The 27,258-nt window shown below is 44.0% G+C and overlaps 1 protein-coding gene across 1 annotated transcript in view; it reads left to right on the plus strand.

The window, feature by feature from the left end:
• prmt3 (protein arginine methyltransferase 3) overlaps window positions 1-22,641 on the plus strand; it is a 53,080-nt gene extending 30,439 nt beyond the window's left edge. The window contains exons 13-16 of the mRNA XM_069705445.1: window positions 3,204-3,290; window positions 12,585-12,635; window positions 13,432-13,519; window positions 22,401-22,641. Coding sequence (XP_069561546.1) covers window positions 3,204-3,290; window positions 12,585-12,635; window positions 13,432-13,519; window positions 22,401-22,510 — 336 coding nt within the window. The 3' untranslated portion in view covers window positions 22,511-22,641. The remainder of the gene's footprint in view (window positions 1-3,203; window positions 3,291-12,584; window positions 12,636-13,431; window positions 13,520-22,400) is intronic.
• The last annotated feature ends 4,617 nt before the right edge of the window (window positions 22,642-27,258 follow it).

A 27,258-nucleotide genomic window follows, 5' to 3' on the forward strand; every position in this document is an offset into this window, starting at 1 on the left:
ACACCACCACAGGAGAAATGGAGTTCCCAAGGTGTTCAAACATCGACAGAGAATGAGAGCTGGATGTAGCTGTAGAGCGAGAGATAGGGCGTTGAAGTGTGTGTGTGTGTGTGTGTGTGTGTGTGTGTGTGTGTGTGTGTGTGTGTGTGTGTGTGTGTGTGTGTGTGTGTGTGTGTGTGTGTGTGTGTGTGTGTGTGTGTGTGTGTGTGTGTGTGTGTGTGGGGTGATGCTGCTGTAGTGCTGGGTGATTGATCGGTCTAATCCTTGTTTAAGTTCCTCTTAAGGAAACTTCATTACTCCCCCACCACCCACCACACGGATAGAGTGGTTTTCACTGACGGGAGAACACACACACACACACACACACACATTACTCAGAGATAAAACACACCCACGCACATATCTAAGAACACACACACACCTTTTTCTGAATATTTCTACGTAGGGGAAAAAACTCCTTCCCTCTTGACTCGCGTAAGGTCGTGCGTTTCTTTGCCGGTCGGCCCGTTTGCTGAGCAGCGCGTCCTTCACCACGTCGGAGGACGTGATGAATGAAGGCAGAACTTGATGTAATGGAATTTGAATCCTCTAATCGATAGTTTCTCCCCTCCAGTGACAAATAGACAGCCCCTCTGCCCAAATTACAAGGACTCTCATCTATCGCCTCCCCGTTGATACGATCCAATAACATTCCATTAAGGCTGGCTGCTATTCCGTAAAATTGAGAGCCCTTTCATGGAATTAGAAATTCCTGTTAAACAGATGAGGTTTTTTTGTTGGTTTTTTTTTCCCTCTGTGAGAACAGATAGGAATGTTTGACTTGAGGAATGTTTGACTCGCTTCCATTGTAAGCTGCTTTAAGTGTAATGTGCGGTCGTGATTTGAACAGTTTTGAAAGTCGTTCCGTTCTGAGTCGACACGATCTGCAAACCTCTTATTTTACGTATGTATTGTATCAGTGTGCTTTTAAAAAAAAAAATCCCTTTCTGAAATCACTCCCTATTAAATATACTGTACGGTGGACTAAATTTACTGTCTATTGTATTTGAATGTCCAAATAATTAAATGTATCCACTATATATATATATTTTTTTTTAAATCCCCCAATGAACAAAAGCAGCAAGACACTACGTTTTGCTAAAAACAAGTTGTTGTTTTTCTGTTCCATTTCTTGTTTTGTCTCTTCCTGTTACTTTTGCCGTTTGTAGTAAAGTCAAAGCCTCGATCGGTCACCCGTAAATATTACAGCTAACGTGATTAATTTAGCTCATCAACTTATGTAAGTAGAGCTTTGATGTCAATTGCAGTAAATGATTGTCGAATTTATGATGAGGAAAGTCTCATTTATCTCAAACGTGTGGCAGCACGATGCTGTGCGTGATGTTATAAAACTGGTCCGATAGCGACTAAAATAAATGCACCAAGTCATCACGGGCAGCACGTGTCCGTTTACTTTATTAGCGTTATACATTCACACTTCCTGTGCAGAAAAGAAGTTAGAAGACAAAAATAACGGCGTCAGCAGCACAGTTATCGCTTAACTAGCATTGAAACATTCACTGTTTTCTGAGATTTGTAACCAAGCAAATATTGACTGAGTTTTCTGCAGGTTTTGCTTTATTGCAGCTGTTTGGGATGTCGTAGAAAATACCAGTATTAAATCGTTTATATCGGACACACAGCAAATTGGTGCTTTGCAGAGGCATAGAAATACATTTCAAAATAAGATACTAAGAAGAAATTAAAGTTGCATTTAACAGACAATATAACCAGGCCGTTCAAAGTGCTTTATAGTACAAGACATTAAAATTGAGGTTATATATTCAAAGCTTTAGCAAACAATGTTTTAATTGCTGATTTTGATGAGCTGACAGTTTTAAGTGACCTCAGGTATTCAGGAAGTTTCATAAAAAACTAAAAGCTGCTTCATCTTGCTCGGTTTTGAACGCCGAGTCAGCTTGTCCCAGATGACGTGAGGCATCTGGATGCTTCGTTACGTACAAATACACCAGAGATATAATATCTCTGATCTTGCTGTCTGCAGCTGATTTATTGCTGATGATTTCCAAATGACTGTTGAATTAGTTACCGGTGGGATAGAAGTTGTGTATTCAACTTTCTTTTTGCTTTTACTTTTTTTCTCAGAGTAATTGCTTTGCTTTACTTCCTATGAGGACTTAATATTGATCTTTTTCTGTTGATACTTAATCTCACATTGCAATCAATTAGACAACAGGTCTATATTTTTATTCCGTTTCTCTGTTACTGCACTGACTAGTTTTTACAGCTCTTCATCTCATAATTGTTTTTAGATTCATCACAAAATAAATGTCTAATATTGTTTTTCAATTTCTACAATTGCTTCCTGTAAAAAATTCACAGGCAATCCAACATTTATTTGAAGTGTGTTTAACTCACACAATGTAGGTTCAGACGTTCAAAATGCATCCTGTTTAGCACGTTTAGATTTTAACTTGAGAATTTATTTTTTATTATACTTCTATTCACTTCACCAGATGTTTTTTTTTCTCCGCTAAATGACTCAGAATGATGCTGTTACCAAATTTAACCCATTTAACTGGCACACATTTTTACTTACTGTATTTAATTACGTTTTTTTAAGGGATTTCTTGGAATTATTTTTGACATTAAAGGTGTTCTCACTGTAGACTTCAACCTGCATGATCCTCTAACCACTTGTGTGTTTTGTGCTGTTGTGTTCTCTATTTTAAGCAGTGTAATCATAACAGATACGAACCAATGGCCAGAACACAGAACATAAAACCTAAGTTGTAATAAACCGCAGTTTCCTGTAGAGAAAGCTTTGCTGTAGCTGCCTGGAGGGAAATACTGTGATTTGCTGTGAGATGTTTCATCTTAAATGATTTAAAGTCCAGCTGAAACAACATCAACTGTTATGGATGAAAAATCTGAAAACAAAATGTCATTTTTCACCGTTGAACAGAAGGCTGTTTATACAATTCAAATACATAGAAGAAAAAAAAAACAATGATGAGAACTATCGCTGCAGTTTCTGCTCAGCAAAAACAAACAGCTGTTTATCAGATTCCCTCTAAAGAAAAAAAAAAAAAAAACAGACTGCATTGGCTTGATCACAGTTCATATTGTCATCATTATTTATGTGTTTATTTTTTTATTTTGTGATTGTGTGTAATCGATTGTGTGTTCTGGACTTTCGACAGACGATTGACTGTAACAGTGTGTGTCTGTCCGAGCTGGAGTTTACATCAGATTTCTGCTTGAAGATAACAAACTCCACAGACTGCACGGTAAGCAACACACACACACACACACATTCACACTCGTACATACTAATGATGAATATTTGATGAGCATGTCATATTACATGGTGCAACGATCTCAAAAAAAAAATGTACTCTAAAGAAAAAGTATTACTAAGATAATTCTTGTCTTTCTAATAAGTTTCCCAGGTGAGTTTTTCTTTAATTCTGATTGGTCCGAGTGTTCAAAATTCAGGACTACACAAAGAGAAAAGGCCTTAAACAAGTTTGCACGTCGACTGGTAGCACCTGTCATTTATCAGAGGTGATGTGTGAAAGGAACGAGGCAGCACAAACAGAGGAGACATCAGTCAGCACAGGTCGATGGATAATGTTTCTGAATTTGAGAGGATGTCTGTCAGTTGGATATTTAATAGAGTTTCAAATTGAATCACAGGTATATGAGGCTAATGTGACTGACTGACACGTCATACGACATAGTGAATGTCCACAGCCTGCCGTTCCCGTCACTCATTTTGGTTTTTTTTTCTTCGCCTGTTTTATAAGAGTTATTATGTTGGGAGTCTTTCAGTCTTGTAACTGATTGTCAACCGTGTCAGTCGGTGATGAATTGAATAAGTTTCAAATATGACGACCGTTTGTGAAGATACTTGTGAGAAAAGTTAGCGAAGAGCTTCTCTCCCGGATGTGAACAACTTTGGTCGTGCTGCGTCGGTTTGCTTTTTGGCTTCGATTTGAGAAAGAAAAAAAAGTTTGAATCGATGAAACCATAGACTAAATATTAAAAAAAATCCTCAGGTCTGAAAAGTGAAACCAACTTGCCGTCTTAACTTGCAATACCAGCGACGGCCACTGAGGGTTCTCCGCCAAAAAAAACATCTGGCATCATAGACTACCATTCGAAGAAAACATCAAATTCTCTCAGGAAATACAAAGTGAATTCATTTTGTCCACAAGTCAATAATTCATCATTATCTAAATTGACTCCTTCTGATCAATGTTGAGGTGGTCCTTCTGAAAATATGTTCACATTTAATTAGATATTAGGCTTCAGAGGGAGCTTTGTTTGGGGGCCGGGGGGGAGGCGGTGCCTGCTTTGATTGACACGCCTTGGATGCAGTCAGGTTGTCGCTGTAAGTGGGCGGGGATAGTGTTTCCCCTAGCTCCGCCCTCTCGTCCAAATATGGTCACTTCTGGTGCCGAGAAACCAAGATGGTGAAAGCCAAAATGACAGATTCCAGGCTTCAAAACGGCAGTTCAGAAACTCAATGGGTGACGTCACGGTGGGTTGCCACTAATTGGTGGTCTTTAATTATCGAATTCGTGCTGTCGAATTCATAAACTCGTGCTCTCAAATTCATAAATTTGCACGCAAAAGTAACGGAACAAGATAATCCAACCTCGTTCACTGGCAACACTCATACCATGTTCATGTACGTCTTTCCAACTTCGAAATGTAACTTTATTAAACCATTTGGCTCCTTTAGTTTTGAAAATAAATGCCGATCACTGGAACAAAAAGACAAACGTAATAGTCCTGTGAGACGTGACTCATCTGAACCTTTGAGTTTGTAACGTGTAGGTCAGCTTGACCAACAGCTGTGTGTGTCCTCCGTGAGGGTCAACCACAGCCAGCAGAGCGTGGAGGGTGGTTTATGAGTCTTATTTGGTGAGAAGCTGGCAGCCACCGTCACCCCCTCCCCCCTCCCCACCTCCCCATCCCAGTCGTCCCAACCCACTTCACTTGAACTCTCCTCCAGTGTCTGAGCCACATTTCTCTTTGCAATAGCAAAAAGCAGCCTGCGTACAGCCGGAGCCGTGTCACTGCCGCGGGTAGTGAAGCAGCTCGGTGTGTTGTGTGCTGCAGTATCACTGCACTGTCTGGTGTATCGGTTTAATGGCTAATCAATAGGTGGTTATTATAGTGGCCCGGGCTCCCTGGGTGTAAGGGCCGGCCGATTTAATGGGATCTGTAAAACATCCTCTCATTTCTCCCGTCTCCTCCGCTCTGTAATTGAAAACATCCAGTTTTCTATTTCCAGCACGTAAGTCCGGTCGTGTTCGGGGTCGTCCGTAACAAAACGGATGATGGGAATCACATCGTACAGAGATGTCATTTTTCAGTTGAATTTTTTTTTTTTTGTTTCCAGTGGGTGCCACTTTTGTTTTTATTTCTCGGATGTCTTTAGAAAAAGCACGTGTGTCTTTGTATGTCGTGTGAAAGATTTATCATTCACTCAAGCTGTCGGGACTCGTTTTATTTGGGTGCTGCCGGCCTTTCTGAAAGCAGGTATCCTTGTGCACAAGGTATCACTTCTTGAGCACATTAGCCTGCTTTGTCCCCACGGATTTATAGATCGAGTATTGCCCCCCCCCCCCCCCCACCACCACCACCATCCCCCACCCACCCACTGCAGGAGTTACCATAAAGATACCGATCTGCAGTCAGTATTGGCCGCAGCTCTTCGGCAGCAGTTAGGACGAGGGTGTGTGAAGGGTAAACTGCTCCCGGACCAGTGCTTGCGGAGGACTCGGTGAGAGCGAGCGGCTGCTGCTGCTCCTCCCGTTCCCGTGATGGAGCGCCTGCTTTTGTTCTCCTGTCGACAGTCCATTCATCAGCTCAGCCTGCCTAACCTTGCATTAAATGAACAGCACAACCCCTGCGTCTGTGCCGTTCACACACACAAGACAAGTCCACTCAGTCTTGCTTTTTCTTTTTTTCTTTTCCTCCCTCTTACATGTCCCACGCTCTGCGGCTCACATACATTTTTTTCCTCCGCATTTGCAAACCTGCAATCCGCTTTCTGCGCAGCACATGCGCTAGAACTTCCATTAAAACTCTGATTTATTTGCCATCTATATCTTTTTTTTTGTTGTTGTTGTTTTTTTTTAGGTTTTTTTTTTTAGCCCCTGCAGTCATGATCCATTCACCTGAACTGTAGAATAAGTAGCGAACTGCCTCGTTCTCCTTCCTGGAGAAAGGGCTGGGAATTGATGTATGCCGATGGCGTAGCAGGAGAGAATAAGTTTCTGCCCGTAATTCATTCTAACACCGCTGTCTCACCGCTGCTGACGTAGCTACTGTAGCGCTACACACAGAGAGAGAGAGAGAGAGAGAGGGAGGGAGGGAGGGAGGGAAAAAAAAAGATCTCGCTATCCATCTCGAACCTGCTTTCCATCAAATTTAAATTGTGTGAGTTGTGGCCTTCCGGACTGACAGGGCGGGCACTCGTCAACTTCCAAGGACGATTCTCAGCACATTAAGACGGGAATTGTTCGTGGAAAAAAATCCGCTCTGGACGAGGCGTCGGTGCGTCGCGTTCAGAGCGTCAGCTGACCGACGACAAGAACTGCTTCGGCAGGCTATTTCCAGTCGACTTACCAGCGAATGTTCAACACACTGATTTATGCCAACGGCTGAGAAGATAAAGTAGCAGTCCGCCAAATTTTACACACAAAAGTCTATTTCCAGGTCTCGGGCGGTACTGCACATACTAGTATTTTCTGAATTGTGCTATAGATTTAATTGTTTTTTTTCTTTTGCATTTTTGTAACCGTTTGAGATTTGAGAAACAAAAGACCTTCTAAAAAAAAAAAAATTAAAAAAAGGACATCAAATGGGAAAAGAAGCTTTGACAACCTTCAACTTTCTCCAAAAACTTTTTAATGCAACAGAAATCTCAAAATCTCAAAACAAAGTGCCCAAAGGCTGCAGGCCACTTTTTTTCTTTGTCGTTTGTGGCCGTTTTGAAATTGTCATTTTATTTTTGTAGTTTTGGAAAACTGACAGATGCCGACCGCCTTGTGCTGTTCGTTAACTTTTGTCCAAGTATCCAAAAATAAATGGAAGATAGTCTCATTTCTGTTTGGTTAAAGTGACACACGAAGCAAAGTGTTTGGCAAAACTTGCCCCCAAAAAAAACTGGGATTTCCCTCTTAAGTTGTGTGAGTGTTATTGTAACGCCACATACGTACATATTTGATCTCCTGACCAAAGCCTAGCGAGGCGGCTAACCGTAGTGCGTCCTGCACAGCTTGACCTCTGACCTTCTCTGACTCTTCCTGTATGTTTGTTTGTCTGAGAGGCATCGTGAGTGAGGTACAGCACCGCCCCGGGGCTGATTCATACTCCGGCAGCAGTTGGGCGGTATAGGTGGAGGAGGTGTGTGTGTGTGTGTGTGTGTGTGTGTGTGTGTGTGTGTGTGTGTGTGTGTGTGTGTGTGTGTGTGTGTGTGTGTGTGTGTGTGTGTGTGTGTGTGTGTGTGTGTTTGGGGGGTGAATTCACACCATCTTGCTCGTGAGGTGGTCGTGCTTGAAGCCTCCACGCCTGGATAAACCCCATCAAAAGCGCATTAGCCCTCTATTCTCCCATTCCCCTCCTTCTACCTCAGCTCCTCTCCCTTTTCCTCCCCTTAGCCCACCCCCCCACCACCTCCGTACCACCCCCATACCCCCCCCCCTCCCACCACCATCGTATAATAGTATCTGGCCGGGCCACGCGGCTCGCTGACACATAGCCGGGCGAAAGGGGAGCGATGATGAATTGCTCCCTGTTGGTGTTATCCACGATGATAATTATTAATTCCACCCCCACCTCCACCCCCCTCACACACACACACACACATACACACGCACACACACACACACACACACACACACACACACACACACACACACACACACCCCACACCCGGCTCCTCTCGGAGAACAGGGGAAGGGGGAGGGGGGGGGGCAGAGAGCTTCGGTGTTGCAGAGCCTCCTCCGTGGGGCCGTCAGGAAGCCCACTGCCATCACTTATCACCGACAGAGCCGGGGCCCGAGGCTAAACGCTGATGAAAATGAAAGGCGCTCATTCTGATTCGTCCTGTTTTCCTATGTGTGTGTGTGTGTGTGTGTGTGTGTGTGTGTGTGTGTGTGTGTGTGTGTGTGTGTGTCTCGCTCTGCTTTAAATTCACCCTTTCTTTTCCTTCCCCTTTCTCTCTCTCTGTTTCTCTCACTTCCTTTCTTCCCCCATGTGGGTGGGATACAAAAGCCTTAATCTGTCGTGGACTTACATAAATTCTCAGATATGACATAATTTACTGTTTTGTTTCGGTCTCAGCTTGAGCCGGGTGCCGAACGTTGATACTTTTTATAGCTCTGACCAAATTTGCTGTAGTACTATCTCACATTTGAAAAATGCCTTGTCGAACGGTACCAAATTTAGATACCTTGGGGTTCACCCACACTAAATGTTTTCATTTAAAAACGCATAACTTCTGCCGCGTTAACACGGGAGTAAATCTCATCTGCGTCAGAGAGCTGCAGCGTTTCCTACGTCGGCTCGCCGCGTCACTCCGTTTCAACTTGGATAAATCTGACGTCGAACGTACGACACCTTATTTCACTACTTATAAACATATTTTTTTGCCACCCATCTGTCCGAGTTGCGCTGCTCCACAGGAAAAGATCTCGGTGTGCGGCCGCCTGGGTTGGATCTACCAACAGCCTCCGTGTGAGGCGTTTAGGGAACATCGGTAAATTGTGGCATCTTAACAATACAGCTGTAAAATGCGGCTCCCGAAAATAATCTGGGTTTCCCTCTTCCTTCTGTAAACTAACTAACCCCGAGGTGTAATGTCATTTTCTTTTTTCTTAAAGTGGGTTTAATAAAACTTTTCAGGAGCCGGTATCGAAGTCGAGGCATCGTTACCTTCACCGGTACCCAAATTTCTTTAACGTAACCGAGCACCAGACTCCACTCAGTGTCGGTCTCATTAACCTTCCTTCCAGCAAACAGCAAGCTCTTTTCAGCGTATAAGCTACAAATATTTTTAAACAGTTGGCAAAGATATCTGGTGAAGAATGTGTAACGTTTAAGAGGTAAAGAGCCAGACTGTTTTCACATTAGTCGGTGGAGACCAAAACTGAGCTACAAGAATATTTCCTCTCCTACTTAAATTCATCAGGAGGACAGAAACAACACAAATTATTTCTTCGTCTACAGTAAAGATCACATAATAATAATGATAATAATAATGATAAACTTTATTTGTATAGCACCTTTCATACAGGAAATGCAGCTCAGTGCTTTACAGCAATAAAATGACATGCAGTGTTTCACAGAACATAAGATACAGAACATACAAAAATATAGAAAAGAAATGAGATGCATGAGAACAGATCAAATTAAACGCATGTAGAGTTAAAATATAAAATAACCAATATGCATTTTAACTTTTCATCAAACAGTGTTTGAGAGATTGAGCAAACAGACTGTAATTAGTCATAAGTTGGGATACTTTTTCCTGATATGTTTCTTGTCAAAAGCAGATGGTTTCAGATGAATATAAACTCAAACTTCTTTTCCTGTTTTCAGCCTCCGTCTGGAGTTCAAGTTTGAATTCCCTTTTTACTTTTTTATCGGTTGTTGTAAAAGCTCTCATTAAGTCCTTTCAGGGCGCCCGGAGAGGTTTGATAAACTTTCTTCCCTCGGCTCAGTTGAAATCGTTTTCAAGCCTCTGATTTGATAGACTCGGTGGAGTTCACGTCGGGTGTGAGTCTTCAAGGTCTTTATCCGGACACTCTCACGTCTCCTGTGTTTAATCTACAATGCGGTGAAACTCCTTTATTTTTCTTTTTTTTCTTTCTTTCTTTCAAATGTGATTTTAATGAGGTGTCGAGTTTTTTTTTGTTGTATTTGCCAGTTTTTCACTCCGTGGCCTAATTTTTAATTGCCCGTCTCGCTGCGGCGCGAAAGTTGCAACCGCGCCGAAATGACAATCAATCTCGCTTACGAGGCGTTGTCATCGGCGAAGGCGTTGTCATCGGCGAAGTCGTTGTGACGACGATCTCTGCCTCTCCGTCTGAGAGAGGTGAATCCGCTCTGCCTGACGAGTAATTACAGCTAATTTCCTAATTACCTGAGCACCGAGCTTCTCTGTAGCGTTCATTAAAGGCTGTAATTGCGTTGGGTTGACATGCTCTTTTATCCACTTTGTTTTTGTGTGTTTTTTGGGGGGGCAGTTTAGCTGTGAGCTCGCCGTGCTGCCCCCGCCTGTCTCAGTCAATAAAGGTTGATTGAAGCCTTGATGGGTGTGTGTGTGGGGGGGGGGGGAGGAGGGGGTAGAGGTGGGAGGAGAGGGTGTATTGAACACGGCGTCTGACGGCACCGTGATTGTCTAAAAAAATAAATAAACGGCTCTCCTTTAAATTATTTAACTACAATTTGGGAGAGTTTTTACAGAAGCTGTGAACAGATGGTGTTGTATTTTGCTTCTCCGAGAGCTACAAAACCAATAAAAACCCTGTAAAAAAAAGGAAAAAAAAAGAAAGAGAAACCTCCTCCCCGGCGTTTACAGTATCTTGCAGCCAACTTCTCTCTCCTGCTTCGGTTTTCCCTGCTTTCCTCCCATCTGTTCTCCTGTCTTTACAGCTTTCTTTCCTCCCTTTCTGTCTCCCCATTTTTGCTCTCTTCTGTCTCTTCTGTCTCTCTTCTCTCTCGCATTGATTCAGCTCTTCTTTGTCTCAGAGAGCTGGCCTCCAAGTTGTCAGCTGCGTCAGGATTAAAAGCTATTAGTTCTGCATCATTGCCACTACAAGTGTGCTCCCGAGATTGATAGAGTGGCTCTGTTCCTCCAGTGGGGGCAGAAATGGGAGGAAAACAAGCCTTGAGGGGGTGGGGGGGTGTATATACGAGGGGGGGGGGGGGTATACCTCACATATCTGACAAACAGTCACCCAAAGGCGCGCCGGCCTTGGACTTTCCCCCTCGGATTTTATTTTGGACGTATGAATTGGTTTTTCGCTCAATCGTGTTTATAGCTGAAAATCCTGACCAGCAGAGAGCACACGTTAAAAGGAAAATCTATCTTTTTCTTTTGCTAAATGAAAAGAAGAAAAGAAGTCTTGACATTTCAGGTCACATCTACAACCTTAAAAAAAAAAAAAAAAGCCTTAAAGAAGCTTCAGACTGTTGAGGTCTTTCTTGTTTGGTGTCCATAAACTCTTATCGACGTAACAATAGATTCCTTGGAAACAGGGATTTTTCTTATAGTTGTCTAATTTCCTTTCCCATGGTGGACATTATTCAGATAAACATATTCCTCTTCAGTTGTACCAAAGCCACATTATTGTTTATTTCCCTTTAAGTGTCTCTCTGCTGAGTATTTCTTTCACATCTCTGCAACGCCGTCGCCGAAATAGCCACCTTTGGTAATTTCATGTAGCAAGCTGTTTGTTTTTTTTTCTTTTCTTTTTTATCTATTGTCAGCAAAATTGCCTGAATGTTGTTGGCGGCTGCCTCATAATTTATTTCTTTTGTCCGGTGACAAGTCTCAGATGAGGTGAGAGGGAGCAGGTCGGACGTGTTGTTGACTCAGCCTGAATGTGAAGCCGAGTTGTGTTTTTTGGTTTTTTTTAAGAAGGAGCCGGGTTGGAGAAAATAAAAGTGCAGTTCGTGTCGATGTCGTCTGTATCTGTAACAGGGCGGCTATATGGTTGTTCAGACCACACACGCTCACAGTCATACGGTGAGCATGGCGAGCAAAATCATGGAAGGCGACACTCAAGCGGCAACAAACAGTGATGTCACACGTCGGCTCGGGAGCGGTCGTCGTGAAGCCTCGAGTTCGGATTTTGGCCGGCGCCATCTTGCTCGTTCGGAGCGGTTTGAAGCAGGAAGTGACCGTATTTGGGCGAGCTGTGGGGGGAGCGAGCGGAGGATCGGACTCGATCTGATTGGAAACCCAACGATACTACGTCCCGCCCACCTGTAACGGAAACCTGACTGCGCCACAGGCCTGTCAATCAAACAGACACGCCCCCAAAAAACATCTTTTTGAGTCTTATTTTCGAATTAATGACGAGATGGACCGCAAGAAAAATAATAAGAAGGAGCGACTTTAGCTAATAACACCGAGATAACTGGTGGGAAAAATGTATGGACTTTGAATTTCATGAGAGAAGTTGAATGGGAGTCTATGGAGCCGGATGGTTTTTGGAGCCGACCTCTGGTGGCACTCGGTGGTATTGCAGCTTAATGCACTTCCACATCCGGCCTCATTTTTCAGACCCGACAGCTTCGTCCACTTTTATAAACGGTCTACGGTAACATCACATAGAAGAAGTACTGTAAAAACAACTGAAAATATTTGAACGGTAAATTTAGCTGCCTTGTTCCTCAAACCACAGCAGCTCTTTCTGCTTCACTTTGCTCATTAATATCTGGTGTGCCTCGAGCTTCTCTCGCAGCTCCGCATGTCAGAGTTGCAGCGTAGTCAAACAAATCCAGGGGTTTATTGTCCTGTCACATTCTAACACCCGCCTCATATTTCATTGCAGGCAATTGTCGGCTACTTTGACATTTTCTTTGACAAAGGCTGCGGCAACAAGGTAAGCAGCAGCAGCAGCAGCAACAACCGAGCCATTTAACGGAAACTCAATTATGTTCACGCTTTAGCGTGTTCCTCCTCCCCGAGGCGTTCGCTGGCAATCGACGGGCGTCCTAGCCGACTGCTGATACAAGCACTTACGCAGCGGAGCTGGCCAGTTGGAACAGCCGATGCCAAGCTCTGTGAGCAGCACAGACATGCCTTTTGATTGCACTTCCTGTTGTACCTGAGACTCGCGCTGAATGCTCGGGATGATCCAGTAAATTGCCAGATAATTCTGCAACAATTTAACGTGGAATTAACATTTTGCCTCATAAATACAGAACATTCAGGTGTCATTTTTCATACAGATTAAGCTGCAGATGAAAACGGATTGGCTGCGACATTGATTCATAGTTTTGTTTTAATATAAGTAGGACTTCTTCTTCACCTGCACATAGTTTTTCCTTCTTCTTTTAGGTTTGTATCTTTTAACTTTACAATTATTTGGCATTTCCTGTTACCGCAGCATATATACCTACATTCACTCAATGACATGAATGTGAGAAAACACGGTTGCTTACTTAAATTAAGGCAATTAGCTTTCTGTTTTTTTTGGTACTGAAAGAAAGTTAGTTTTTTTTTAAGAGTAGTAAAACTTTAAAGTGATTCGTAAATGGATTTCAAGACTTTTAGCATTCGAAAAGTTTTGTTTTTGCAAGAGGCCTGCAGGTGATACTGTAGCTCTTAAGAGAGAATAAGTAGTATTGATTGGTGTTTTTGATTATGTTCCTTTTGTCTTCGTATTATTGCACCAGGTGATGTTCTCCACGGGTCCTCAGGTCACAAAGACACACTGGAAACAGACTGTGTTCCTTCTGGAGAGGCCCGTGTCTGTCCAGGCAGGTCAGTAAGCACACAGATCGCCATCGCACGGCAAGGAAACACTGTAAAAAAAAATTCAAATACACTACAGATGTTATCTTCGTATCGCCGGGCCACAAAGTGTTTCCGTTCGTGCTTTTTATTTAGCCGTGTGTTGTGTGTTTACTTTCTCTCGCGGGTCGTAGCGGGTAATCTGTCTGTGGTGGAGATGTAGTCAGGCTGGTTGACACCCGTTATCTGTCACCCGCGGCGACAGCGAGGGATCAAAACAAATCACATTCAGCCATCAGAGACAGCATGTAAAACTTCATCTGATAGCCGGGTGCAGGCGTCTGAATCATGACATGTTACAAGAGAAGCACTTTGTAACTGGCCAGTCAAATATTTATAGAATCGCTGCATCAGCAGATAAAACTACTGTTAGCGGGTGCAGCTCGCTGTGAGGCGTCGCCGTATAGAAATAACTTTCTGCAAGTCCAAGCATAACAGAGCGTCCTGCATATCTACGCTTTTTGTGAAGTTTACCTCACTGTTATTGTTCTACAGAGGAAATGTCAACAGACTATGCACATAATAAGCCAATTACTATATATTAATAAAAAATAAACAAAATTCACTCACACTGAACATTATTAGAAGATATTTTGTGTTATGATAAAACATTTATTTCTATTGGAATCGCATGCATTTATACTTCAGTGTTTAATAAGAAACAAAATCACAATGTACTCACAGAACTGCAGTTACGCCCAGTAACTACTATTAATAAAAAAAATGTTTGCACTCGTTTCATTTCAGCTGTGAGATTCGCTCGCGCATTTTTCCGTCACTGAAAGTCACGCAGATTCGTTTGTTTCTCTGCTCTGCAGCGTGTTTCGTTTCACGAGGGGCGGAGCTTAGAGAGGCGTCGCTTTTCTTCACCCGTTTGGCTTTCGTGTCGTCGCGAATCGGTTCTTCTTCCGTTTATTGCAAAGAATATATGGACGCCGCTGCCTCGTGCGCGTCACGGCGTCTATTCCGGGGAGGACAATCTGCGAGCCTGGAATATTTAGATCTGTAAATATGAACGTTTTTGTTCAATAAACGCGGGACGGTCATGTAGAATAATTACTTTCCGTCGTGCCCCGCCATTGCGCGCGTCGTGCGAATGGTCCCGTGGTTACGACTGCAGTAAGCTCTGGCCCTCCGCCCGCGTTATCATAATGGGAATCGCGGTTTGGCGTCTGTTGATGTGGTTATTGATGAGCCTCGGGACCGGCCGTCCGCTCGCTGACCGGTTATCAGATGGGAGCCAACTGTAATAAATGACCCGCGAGGGGGACGGAGGCGCTTGACGCCCGGCGGCCTTTCAGCCGCGCTCGGCTCCCGGGCCGTCCGGCCGGCAGCGTGCCACGGAGATAAGAACGTTCAAACCTCTGACGCTGCTCGAACGCTATCGTGAGCTCGGCGCTCCGCGGGGTCAGATAAAACACGTCGGAGACAGCGGACGGCGACAGGATGCTCGCGCGGTACAGAAAGTAAGGAGCTGCACGACGACACCTCGTAAACGCGTCCACGTCTTTATTTCACTTTTCTTTCGCCTACGTGCGTTTGTGCACACGTTCATCTCCGAAGCTGTTGGAGTTCAGCCGAACGTGTTTCCGTCATTGTGTCCAGACAGCTCTCAGCACCGACATCAATATAAAAAGAAATGAGGGAAAGTCTGTCCGAGGAATGGAGTTCATCCATTCAGTAGAGAATCTATGACCAGCAGCAGTGACGGATCAGCATCTTACTAAGAGTGGTTGGTTTTCCCTCTGATTTGCCACCTTTATCTGTTTTCAAGTGTTTTTTTTTTCTGTAAGTATTCAACTTTACATTCATATTGGCTTTTTTTTTTTTTTTTTTTTTTTTTTAATTCAAGAAACTCAATTATTACCATGAAAGTTTGATTTAAAGTAACTTTTTCATCACCACCAGGCTGAAATTGTCCCTCGGTCCATGGCCAAATATTTGGAAACCCAAAGACAGGATATTCATGGTCCCCAATGGATGAATCATCCCGTTTTTTGTGACCCCACTGAACACTTCTCCTGTGCCAACATCTAGTTCAAATTTTCCATTTGAACACAAGAAATATTAAAATCTCATTTGCAGATTGCCAAGATGTTTATTGAGCACATTCATGCTCCCAAGAAGATGAACCTTTCCCATTTTGGACGCTCCATTAGTGCCAACATTGAGGCCAAACCGTCAAATATCATTTTTGAAGAATATTGCATTTTCCTCCTTTGTTTGTGAAGTTTCCCTCCTGGTCCTCTGGTTTCCTCTGAAACTGTAAAGACATTCAGGTTAATGAAAACACTCGGTTGCCGGCAGGTTTAAATAGAAGTGTGAGTGCCCGACAGTGATTGGCTGCTCTTCTGTCTCAGTGTACCCAAGTCTTTCTCACAGGGCGCTGCTGTAAGATTCCTCCCCTGGCAACACTGCTCAAGATGGTATAAATAATAGATAAATGGATAGATTCACATTTTGCTAGTGTTTTATTTTTATTGTTTTTAAATCTGACTTTTACAGCCTCGTGATCTTCCTCTCGAGCTAACGCTTAGAAAACATGTGCACTGTAAAACTCTTTACTGCGAAGGGACGAATGATAGTTTGTCCCTTTGTGACATGTAATAACGACGGCTGCCTCTAGAGGCCACCATACCTCCGTGTGGAGACTTTAGTCTTTTTTTTTTTTTTTTTTTTTTTTTTTTAGATGTTCAAGATTCTTTCATTTCACACACTTTGTTCTCTCTTTCGTCGACTTTTTTATAACACCAGGTCTGATTTTGCAGTCAGCGGAGCACGTCGTGGGGTAATTTGGAGGCGCGGCGACACGTTGGAGCATTAGTCAAGACGAGCACGATTGTAAACGCACACATGTTCGAAGTTATTTCAGTCGAGCTCAAATTGACATCAAGTCAGTGTGTGTGTGTGTGCGTGTGTGTGAACTGAACAGTAAGAGCAGAAAAAAAAAAAAGTTAAGAGGAAGAAGAAAAGGAAGGCGGGAGTGAGAAGCAGGTTATTGATGTGCTCGCTCCACCCCGGCACCCTAACGGTCCCCAGACTCCTCCAGGGGCCGTAAACCAGAAATGGAGTTTTTAACAGCGCTCACCGGCTGCCTGCGAGGCTCCTATGGTGTACTTTACAACACACACACACACACACACACACACACACACACACACACACACACACACACACACACACACACACACACACACACACACACAGACTGAAATACAAAAGGAGTTCTTGCATACTCCTATACTTAACTCCCTTCCGGCTATAAGAGTAAAACTTTCTAAAGTCACCTTGAAGATGACAAAAACTCAACAGCGGTCTTGTTTTTTTTGTTGTTTTCGGCCGTTGACTGAGAAGCTCCTTCAGCTCGGACCTTCAGCGTGAACGGCCGGCGGTTTGGTTTAATATTGTCTCCGGCTGCGGTGATTTATCGCGGCCCGAGACCGAATCTTCTTCGAGGTGTTTGTACGAGTGCAGCAGTAATTAACTCGGAGGCTTCTGCTGGGGAGGTGCTGGTGGACGAGAGGGAGAGAGAGAGAGAGGAAGGCACGCAGCGGCCCGGAACAAAACATCCCTGCAAATCCTCCCGGCTGGCAGCGTAATAAATTAAACAGCGAATCATTTGTCATGCTCCGGTGTGTTTGTGTAGCTCGAGTATTGAAGAGGAGGGTCCCCGTTTCACACTTTTTACCTGCTTAATGTTCGCCGGAGGAAAAGAGGTAACGTTTTTTTTTATTTATGTATTTTTTTTTTTTGTGAAAGGAAAAAAAAGTCCCGCGATCGTCGACGCGGAGGCGGTCGCCCCGGTTACCTGCTCAGAGGGGTCGCTCGGAGCAAACAAAAAAAAAAAAAAAAAAACGTGGGCGTGCATCACCGTCCGTGCTCTCATTGGTCTGTCGGGTTCGTCGTCGTCCCTGCCGACTTTCGTGACCCCCCCCCCACGCCTCCGCCGCCTTCACCTGTCCCGGCTCCGTTTAAACCCCCCACTTCACTCTCTCGTTTTAAACTCTGAAGGTCCTTGAGCTGTTGAACGCAACAGCAGCATCCGAGCCGAGCCGAGCCTCCCGAGTTCTTCAGGGATGAAACTCAACACATGGTCGCGATATGCAATTCATCAGCTCTGCTTTTTTAGCTCTGCAGTCGACAGCGAAGGCCTGAGAGGTAGAAATACATTCAGTAAAGGTGGATCGAAGCATGAGGGAGGATGTCAGAGGGGGCGGGACCAAACCGTGGTTCTGAGCATCACTGTAAGTGTCACGTGAAGTCAGCTGATTTGGTTGGTCGTTTGTACGAGAGTAGTCACCGGTCACACCCGTTGGTTCGTAAACGGCCGTTATGAAGCCTCGAGTTCGAGAGACTCCTTGAATGGGAGTCTGTGGAGGCTTTTTGGAGACCCACATTCTTAAGACCTCCAGTGGCCCTCGGTGGTATTGCAGCTAAAGCCACTTCCGCAGCGGCCCATATGGTGTACTTGCGTACCAACACTCACTATTTTGAGTGCAGAAGTGCGTTCAAGCACAGAAACATGCAGTGCGCTACGAGTACCAGGATGATGCTCTCAAAACGGTCCGATAAAGAAGTGCGAAACGTGAAACGGTCGCCATCTTGGCTACGTAGAGGAAAAAGGGGGCGGGGCCAGCGACGTAAATAATTTTCAAATGAAGGCGTCTGAGGAAGCTGCAGCTGGTCCTGAGCACCGACACAAAGAATCAGCGGACACAAAACCACGTACATTCCTGGGTAAAATAATTAAAGCTGCAGATATTTGGGCGGGTGATGCGTTCAAGTGCTCACATGCAAGTGCAGTATTTGTTAGTGTACTAAGAGAGGTGTGTCATTTGAAACACACCTTCTCCGAGCTTCAGAGGGACTCGATGAGACTCTCGCTCTCCCGGCGTGGAGCTGCAGATGCCGTAGGAGTGCGAGCAAAACGGTTCGAATGTAAAGGACAACAGTTTAAATGAATCACTAACGCGAGCGGTTTATTTCCAGTGTAATTTCATGGAGGAAGGGTGCGTTCGGGCGCCTTCAGCGCGGCCTGCTCGTGCTTAATGACACTGGCATGTTGATGTACGACGTTGCAGCGAAAAAGCCGGACTCATTTCCACACATGGTTAAGTCTTCCTCTTGCCTTTCTGAGTGGCCGGTTTACCGAAAGGCACAGAAGGCCCCTCTTCCAACGGCGGGGGGGGGGAGGGGGGGGAGACGGGGGGGAGGTTGGATTGACTGATCGCGGCAGAGCTCCCGTAGTCGCAGCAGCAATTTAAACAGACGAGACACGACGGTCGTTTTGTAGGCCTCGGTACTTTAATCCGAAACATGAGGGATTATTAGAGCAAGTTAACTGCAAAGTCTTTGGTCCAAACCCCCCCCCCCCTCACCCCCGTCAGTGTTGTTTTAACGAAAGGTCAGCAAAGGTCAAGCAATTATTTCTTTTGGCATTCATCAGCCTTTTGACCAACTTGAGTTTGACTGCAGCGTCCCATGAGCGCCAGGCTCTGTTGCTTTTACCAAACCGCCTCTGGCTGCAAAGCTGAGAATCCTTGTTTCAGTTCCTACAAGGTAAGTCGAAGCAATCACAATGTGTTTTATTTTTATTTTTTGGGGAGGAGATTATTGTCTTTATGTCCGTCCAGAAAGAGATAATCCCGCCTTAGCGCCCGTAGTCAAACCGAACCGAGCCCCACCCGATACGAGGGTTAGCTCCAGGAAGAAGAAACATCATAACCACAGATTCTAGATCGGGGAACTCCCACCTTTTTCCCCAACATTTATTCACGTAGCTGAACTCCACCCACGCCAGCTGAATGAGCTTTGTTTATGTGACCAGCAACAAGTCCATACTCGCTACCGGTTCCAGACCCCCCCCCCCCCCCGCCCCCCGTTCTAAAGGAATCTCTTCTTGTGTTTTGTGTTTCTTATCTGCGGTACTTATTCAGTTTGAGAAATCCCACCATCTCCGTCGCCAGGGTCGTCGCTAAGGGTCGGCCTACGCGCTGGGGTCGTAAACGTTGCATACATTACACAAGAGCCTGCTGACGTGACTTATGGTTTTCCAGATGTTAGTCGTACCCCGGGCGTTGCCGTGGAAACGGAGATCGCACGAACAAAAAGTGTTTATACTTTGAGAGCGAAATTGCCTCACAGTGTGAAAACGTTCAGATTACATATTTCATTTAGTTGGTAACTTTTTTTTTTTTTCCCAACATTTATTCACATGGATTATTTATTATTATTATTTATTCACACTGTGGAGATGTGATTTTTTTTTTTTTTCCTGTCGGGATCCTGTCAGTCAGACACACACATGCCGCCCGTCCAACTTCACACACAGAGACACGGGGAACACAAACCAGGCGTGTGTGTGTTCGTGACCTTTTCTGTTCCGGTTGGGTTCTCTTGCCTCCACGTTGTCGACCACTGACCCAGTTCATTGAGCTGCTGATGGAGTCTTTTTAGTTCACTACTACGGGCTCCATCTTTTTCCAGCACATGGCAACACTTGCGTGTGTTTACTACTGTAAAAATCAAGACAACACAGTGTTGTTGTTGTTGTTGTTGTTGTTTTTGTTATATAGGAAAGGCAGGTCTATTAATCATCGGGACCTTAACTTTAATTCTCCAGTTTATTTTCTCCATCTGCTTTCAGCATTCATGATGTAATTTACTTTCTTCTGCTGATCTTGAAAAGTCCTCCATGCAGTCATTAAATCTTTTTAATGGGAGCTTCTTTTTTTTTTTATTTTTTTTTAAGCAGCATAAATCTGTACCACACCTTGAGTTACTTACCGCCGTTTGACCATTTTTAGCCCGAAAAAGTGTTTACATTTTTACGTTCTATTTTTGAGATGCTAATTCCTTCGAGGCAGATCACGGCCGGAGATCTTCCGGTGCCTCTGTCGCTCTTTCTAATTGATGGCGGGATGATTTTTTTTTTTTTTTTTTTTTTAGATGAACTGACAGAAAACTAATAAGAAGGAGCGACTTTAGCGAACAACACCGAAATAACTGGTGGAGACACGTTATTGACTTCGAATTTTATGTCTATGGAGCCGGAGGGTTTTTTTTTTGGAGACGGCCTCTAGTGGCACTCGGTGGTATTGCAGTTTTCATCATCATTTTTTTTTTTAACCTGATATCTGTGTTCATTAATATTTTCTGCCATTCTTAAGATAATTTTTTTGATCAAAGTCTTTTAAATAATATTTGCGTGTGTTTCTTATTTGGTTACTTATTGGCTTTAAAAGCTCTACAGCGCTTTGTCACATTATTTTGTTTGTGCTTTAGTAAATTGTCTAAAGTTTCCTCCTCTGCTTCTTTTTTTTTTTTTCCCCCCCAACAGGAAGTAGTACAGCACCTCAGTAACAAAACGACTTCCTACTCCGGCGTCCGTATCTGAAATGCGCTGTTGCATTTAGCTCTCGTTCATTTTGTTCCTCGCCGCTCTTTGCTTTTGTAAAAGCCCCCCCTCCACCCCACGGCGAGACGCTGTGGCCGCCTAACCCTCTCTGCAGTGGAGCGACGGACCCGGAGCGCGGCGCCAGCAGCCGACTTCGGTGGCAGCGGCGTTGGCATGGTAACGAGCGAGGGACGTGGCAGCGACGGCGGGGGCCGCTTCCGCCGGGAGAAAAAAGCGCCGCAGTCAGCACTTTCTCGCCACGTCCTCCTCTAACCTTCCAGCGATGTTGGAGCGGGGGGGTGGGTGGGGGTGGAGAGAGAGACGTGATGGAGGTTTTTTTGTTGTTGTTTTGTTTGTTTGTTTTGTTTTTTTCTTGCGAGAGGGATGCTTGTTTGCCGTTTGGGTAAACATTCATTTACCTCCAGCAGTCAAACGTGAAGTTAATCAGAGTGATTATGCGTCATAATCAGCGGCGTCTTCTCCCGGCCTCCCGACCCGCTCGTGCGTTTGTGCTGGAAGACGTGCTTCCTGCTCGCTGCCATCTGGAGATCTCAGCCCTCCTGCATTCATTCACACACACACACACACACACACACACACACACACACACACACACAAGACACCATCCTGCTTATTAACATACATTAAATCACATGGCCTTCACACACATCATCATTTCTATAAGCGCCGGTGCGTCTCCGCTCGTACTGCAGAGGCCTGAGCTCAGCAGCTCTGTACCGCTGCAGGGCATCACCACGACGACGACGACGACGACTTCATTTTATTATGAACACGCTGACCGATGTCTGACTCAGGGAAACTGATTTCTGATTTTTTTTTTTTTTTTTTTTTAATATATGTATTTTATCTTCTCCGTATCTGATATCAAATTAGTACCAGTTTTACTTTCTGCGAGGGGAACAGACCCTTCGTTCTTTAAACAACCTGCAGGGAGAAATTCATGCTTCGCAAATAGAAGTAGTCGCCAGTGCAGCAAAAAAAAAAAGAAAAAAAGCAACAACGTCAAAGCTTTATTTCGGTTCTCGCCATGCGACTTGTTGACAGAAAGGAAAATGCAGAATAATGGGGGTTTCTCACCTTCGCCAGAGATGCTACCTGACTGGAATCCTTTCAGTCTTCAGTCTATTCTCTACAGGTCGTATTTCCAGACGGCTTTTGTTTTTTTTGTTTTTGGACTTTTTCTATCTTTTCTTTTTTTTTTTAAATCAATTCTTCATGTTTTATTTCTGTTTGAATATTCGGTTAATGCTTCATCGTCAAACCTCGGTGCCGGAATGAAGTTGAAATCATATTTAACAGCCTTTACAAGTCCTTGATGTTCGTTTGGCTGAAACAAACTCCTGCTCCTCAACATTTAGACTTGTGGCTACGACGAACGACCGTTGTCTGTATTGACGTTGATATTTCTGTCTCGTTACCGTTTTTTTTCTTTAGGGGAGGAGCTTAAGGGAAAGATCACCGTGCGTAAACACAAGAGGGATCCTCGCTCGCTGTTGGTCACCTTCGAACTCCGGGACAGGAAGCTGACTTACGGCCTTCAGTAACCAATCACATGGTACATCCAGCGAACTTAACAAACTTTTTTTTGTTGACCATGTTGCAACATGTTGGAGTCGATACTTCGTGTTAGGATTCTCTCTTCATTGTAATAAAATAAAAATAATCTTCTATGAGATTTGCTCCTCGTGAATGTGTTTTATTGATAAGCACGTGGTAACATAACGAAATCTAAACTTCCCCTCCGGGGTTCTCCGATTACTGTTTTAGTGGGAGGTACACATTTACCGCAATATGTTTACAGTCTGTACCTGCTGTTGAAATATAAGTTCCCCTTCACCTTTTGCACACTTTATTAAAGCTGGTATTTTCCCATCGGTTTACACCCAAAAGTGAAAACATAACTTTCGCAAAGTCTATTAAAAAAAAATCAACCGTCTACTTAATTCAGTGCTTTGGCAGGAATTACAGCTCCGAGTCTTTTCAGGTAAGTTTCTCTACAAGCTTTGCACACCTGGGTTCGTTCGGGTTGGTTCTCAAAGCCACTGCTGCGTTTTCTTGGCTTTATCCATTGCGTCACTGATCCTTCAGTTTCAGGTCTTTGCGCTCTGAAGCAGGTTTTCTTCAAGAATTTCCTCTTTATTTGACTGCATTCATCCTTCCTCCAGTTCAGACCAGTCTTCTTGTCCTTGCACCCCAATTCCATGATGCCGCCGCCGCCGTGCTCCACCATAGGGGATGGCGTTAGCAAGGCGACGAGCGGTACCTGTTTCTGATGGAGTTCTGCTTGGATGGTTGTCCTTCCTCCAGGTTCTCCAATCTCTGCAGAGGACTTCTTTGGGTTCTTCATCACTTGTCTGACCAAGTCTCTTCATACTCACTTTGGCCAAATGGAACCAACCTGGCGGTTCCAAACTTGCGTTGGTAAGACCTCCGAGCTCCTGGGAACACTCAAACTTTTAGAGGTGGTTTTATACCCTCGTCCTGATCTATTCCTCGCCGCAGTTTTATTGTGTAGGTCCACAGAGAGCTCCGTCAACGTCATGGTTTTTTTTTTTTTTGTGCTGACATGTGAGTGTGAAGTCTGAGACCTTATTTACACAACTCTGGGCCTTTCTAAACTGTCCATTCAGACCCATTTGCATTCAAAGGACTCCAACCAGGTCCTCGTCACATCTCAATGATGGTAAAAATCAAACGGGATGCAAATGACCGCAATTTTAGATTTCCATGCCCCCATCTATTTCCTACCACTTATTGGGTCACGATGTCCCTTTTCCCGGCAACACTTCCCAGCTCCTCCTGGCGGATCCCGAGATATTCCAGGGCCAGATGAGACACCTCATTTATCCAGCATGTCCTGGGTCTACCCCGGGGTCTCCTACCAATTGGAAATAACCAGAAAACCTCCAGCGGAAGGCGCCCAGGAGGAATCCTAATCTGATGCCCGATCCACCGCAAGTGGCACCTTTCGACGCAAAGGAGCAGCGTCTCTACGCCGAGCAATGTCAGAGCTTCTTCCACTATCTCTAAGGCTGTTAGGCTGAGGCGTAGAGATAGTGTAAGGAGAGATTTCAGCTTTTGATTTTAATAAACGTGCAAAGGAATGCTAGAAACGTGTTTTTATTCTGATATTATGGTTTATGGAGTCCAGAAAAGGCCTGACTTATCTTCTACAAGAAATAAGTGTTCCACACATGAAGGGATCTGAATACTTTGAGACTGTATTTGTAACCTCGATATCTGGACAACTTAAAAAAAAATTGTTCAGATGAGGATTTACCCTCAAATGTCCATGTAGCCGAGTGGTTCAGAACAATTTCTACACCCCCCCCCCCCTTTTCCTCATGTTCCACTGCCGGATCAAAAATTTCCAGAAAACTAAAAAAAAAAAAACCCACAAAAAAACAAGGACCCTGACTGCTCCTTGTTTAAGAGCTCTTGTACTTTTGCCAAGTACTTCTCCTCTTTGTCCTACTTTGAGCTGCATGAGATCTCACCGGGGGCATCATCCATCTTCCGTGAGATTACTGGGACAATGCAAAATGAATTTAAGCTTTAAAAAAGGCTGACTGAAGCCTCTTTACATACTTCATTGAGCAGGTCTGCTTACAATTAAAGATTTTTTTTATTTTTCCTTCCTTCTCTGCCTGAGATGATGAATCCTGAACTCTGAGGAAGAGTAGTCATCTGTGAGGAAGAGGAGGAGGAGGAGGAAGAGCAGACTGTGGGGCTGGCTGCCCGTCTTATTGGTGGTTTTGACAGCCACGTCTTCTGATGTATTTCTACTGCTTCTCTGTCCTCTCTGCCTTTATATCATTACAGTCTGGCGTGCACGCTCACGCGAAATAAGGCCGACGCTCACGAGACCCGGCTGTCGTGTGTGTCTGTGCATGTTTTTTTTTGTTTTTTTTAGGTTGGCTTAAAAGGAAGATTTCCGCTGGACTGTAAGCTGGAGCTTGAATATCTTGTTAATAACTCTTTAGCCGTAGTTCATCAATTAGTGGAGTTATTTGACCAGATGCACAAGCGCAGACTATTTAAAAAATAATAATCCTATATCACACTGTTTTCTTGCAGCTCCATGCTGACATTCTCTTGCAATAATTTAATTTAAAAAAAAAAAAAAAGCTGACACTTTGAATTTTTTTTGTGTCTTAAAATCCCTTAAAGTGCCCTTTAATATCTGCTTTTGTTTGGAATACAGATATTGGCGCCGTCACTAGTCTCAAAAGAAGACATTCGTTTTCTCAAGATTCAAAACGCTGCCTATCACAGTCCATTTTGGAAATTGAATGCACTTTAAAGCTTAATTATAAGGGAAAATATCCTTTTTTTCTTTTCTCGTATCAAAAGTCCAGTATTTACAACACATTACCATTTTTTTTGGGGGTTGGACCACTTGTCCTGCTGGCTCGAAGCCTTTTTAAAAACCGATTTGACAAGTGAATAAATACAACAACAACAACAACAACAAAAAAAAAAAACTCGAGCTCTTGTTTTAAAACGACAAAACTGGAAAAGGCACTAACAGCCATTAGTACAATTACGAGACGTGTTAACTGCGTCTTTGAGGAGGCAGTTTCTTCACATTATCGGCCGAACTTGAACCGTCCAGTGCCGGAGAGTCTCTGTCGGGCTGCTGCAGGACCACGACGCCTCCTCCCGCTTCAATCACACTCTCTCTCTCTCTCTCTCTCTCCAAAAGCAGGCGCTTTTCCAAATGGATACGGCTTCTTATCACTCACGCGACAGTGGGGAGTGATCAATTAATTACACGAGCTCGTGTAATTAACGAGCACGAAGGAGACGCTCCTCCCTCCCTCCCTCCTCCGCGAGGCAGTTAGTTTCGCCTCGATCAGGAATTAGACTGCACCAAAGGAAAAAAACAAAAAAAAAACTAAAATTGAAGCAAAAAAACAAAAAAAATACAATCAACTCGAGCTTAAAGTCAACAGATAAACATCAGCTGAACATGTTGACGTTGTCTGTACGTCACTACGTGTGTGTGTGTAAATCTCTGCTACATCTTTGAATGAAACGTGTGTGTGTGTGTGTGTGTGTGTGTGTGTGCGTGTGCGTGTGTGGGCGGGGAACCGTGTGTCAGTCCATGTGCTCAGAGCTCTCCGGGAAAGAGGAGCAGAAATCAATTACAATTATTCTCTGTTGACAATGTAATTAAACTCAAGGCGGCGGCTAATACACCCGCTTCAGCCTCTTATCTGGAACGGACGGAGATTTACAAGCTCGGGCCGCGCGGCATGCATAGCAAGTGAAGGGGGCCCGAGAGAGTGGGGTGGGGGGGGGGGGTCACAGCAGGGTGAGTCTGCCTCCAAACCTCCTCAAGTGTCGTGAAATTTAACACAGGTTCAAACCCGGAAATCAAATAGAAAAAGTAGCCGATACACCTGGCTGCATCATTTTAATGAGACTGAAACAAAAGTTGTTGTTGTTGTTGTTTTTTTTAAAGCTTTGCCTCTATTCAAGTCTTAATGGGTTAAAATATAGAAATATTTCAAAATATTGAAAAGATTTTTTTTTTTTTTAGTAACGCAATTCTCCTTCCCTGTAGCCAGTGAACAGTTTTAGGCCTATTGACGTAAAATTCACGTGTTTCAAAAAATAATGACGTGTTTTAAATGTTACGCACTTCTCCATTCTTGTAGCCAATGAACAGTTATTAAAATTGACGTAACTATTTTAGCTCATGGGCTACTGATTCGACTATTAATGTTAGACACCCTTAGTTAGTAACGCATTGTTACTATTATTAGTATGATTATTTTTTTTTTCATTATTATTATTATAAGGCCTGTTATTAGGCTATTGTGATTTGGCTTGTATCCCTGTAATCAAACGTGTTTGGCAACGACGCACACGTCTAACTAAGCGTTTGTCATTTCAGTTGAGAGGGCCGGAGAGCATCTGGTTTATTAAGGAAAATGATTTCCATGTTGCTGCAAAGTGTCAAGATGAAAAAGGTTAGTCTACACGAAGTCCATCTCCCTCCCCTGTTTGGGGCCTGTGGTTAATGTAAAAACTCTCTGCGTGCTTTGTCTTCACTTCCTCCACATCTCACAGTGCGATGGTCTCCTATATATGAAGGCCTAATACAATTTAAGATGAACAAGTGATGCTTAATCGCCTCCTTAAGAGGTCGACTCTTGTCTGTTTTTATAGTTTTGAAAGAAATCAGCACACGGTGGACTTGCATATATGCGTTATCCGTTCAAGAGGAGACTTGGAGATGCGCAATGCAGTGGTTTAGAATCTACAGTGTGGCACCCTCCACCCC

The sequence above is a fragment of the Brachyistius frenatus genome, unplaced genomic scaffold (genome assembly GCF_029030835.1).
Source record: "Brachyistius frenatus isolate BFR_SWC_R1_liver_20210118 unplaced genomic scaffold, ASM2903083v1 Contig_56, whole genome shotgun sequence".
In the NCBI taxonomy this organism is placed as follows: domain Eukaryota; kingdom Metazoa; phylum Chordata; class Actinopteri; family Embiotocidae; genus Brachyistius; species Brachyistius frenatus.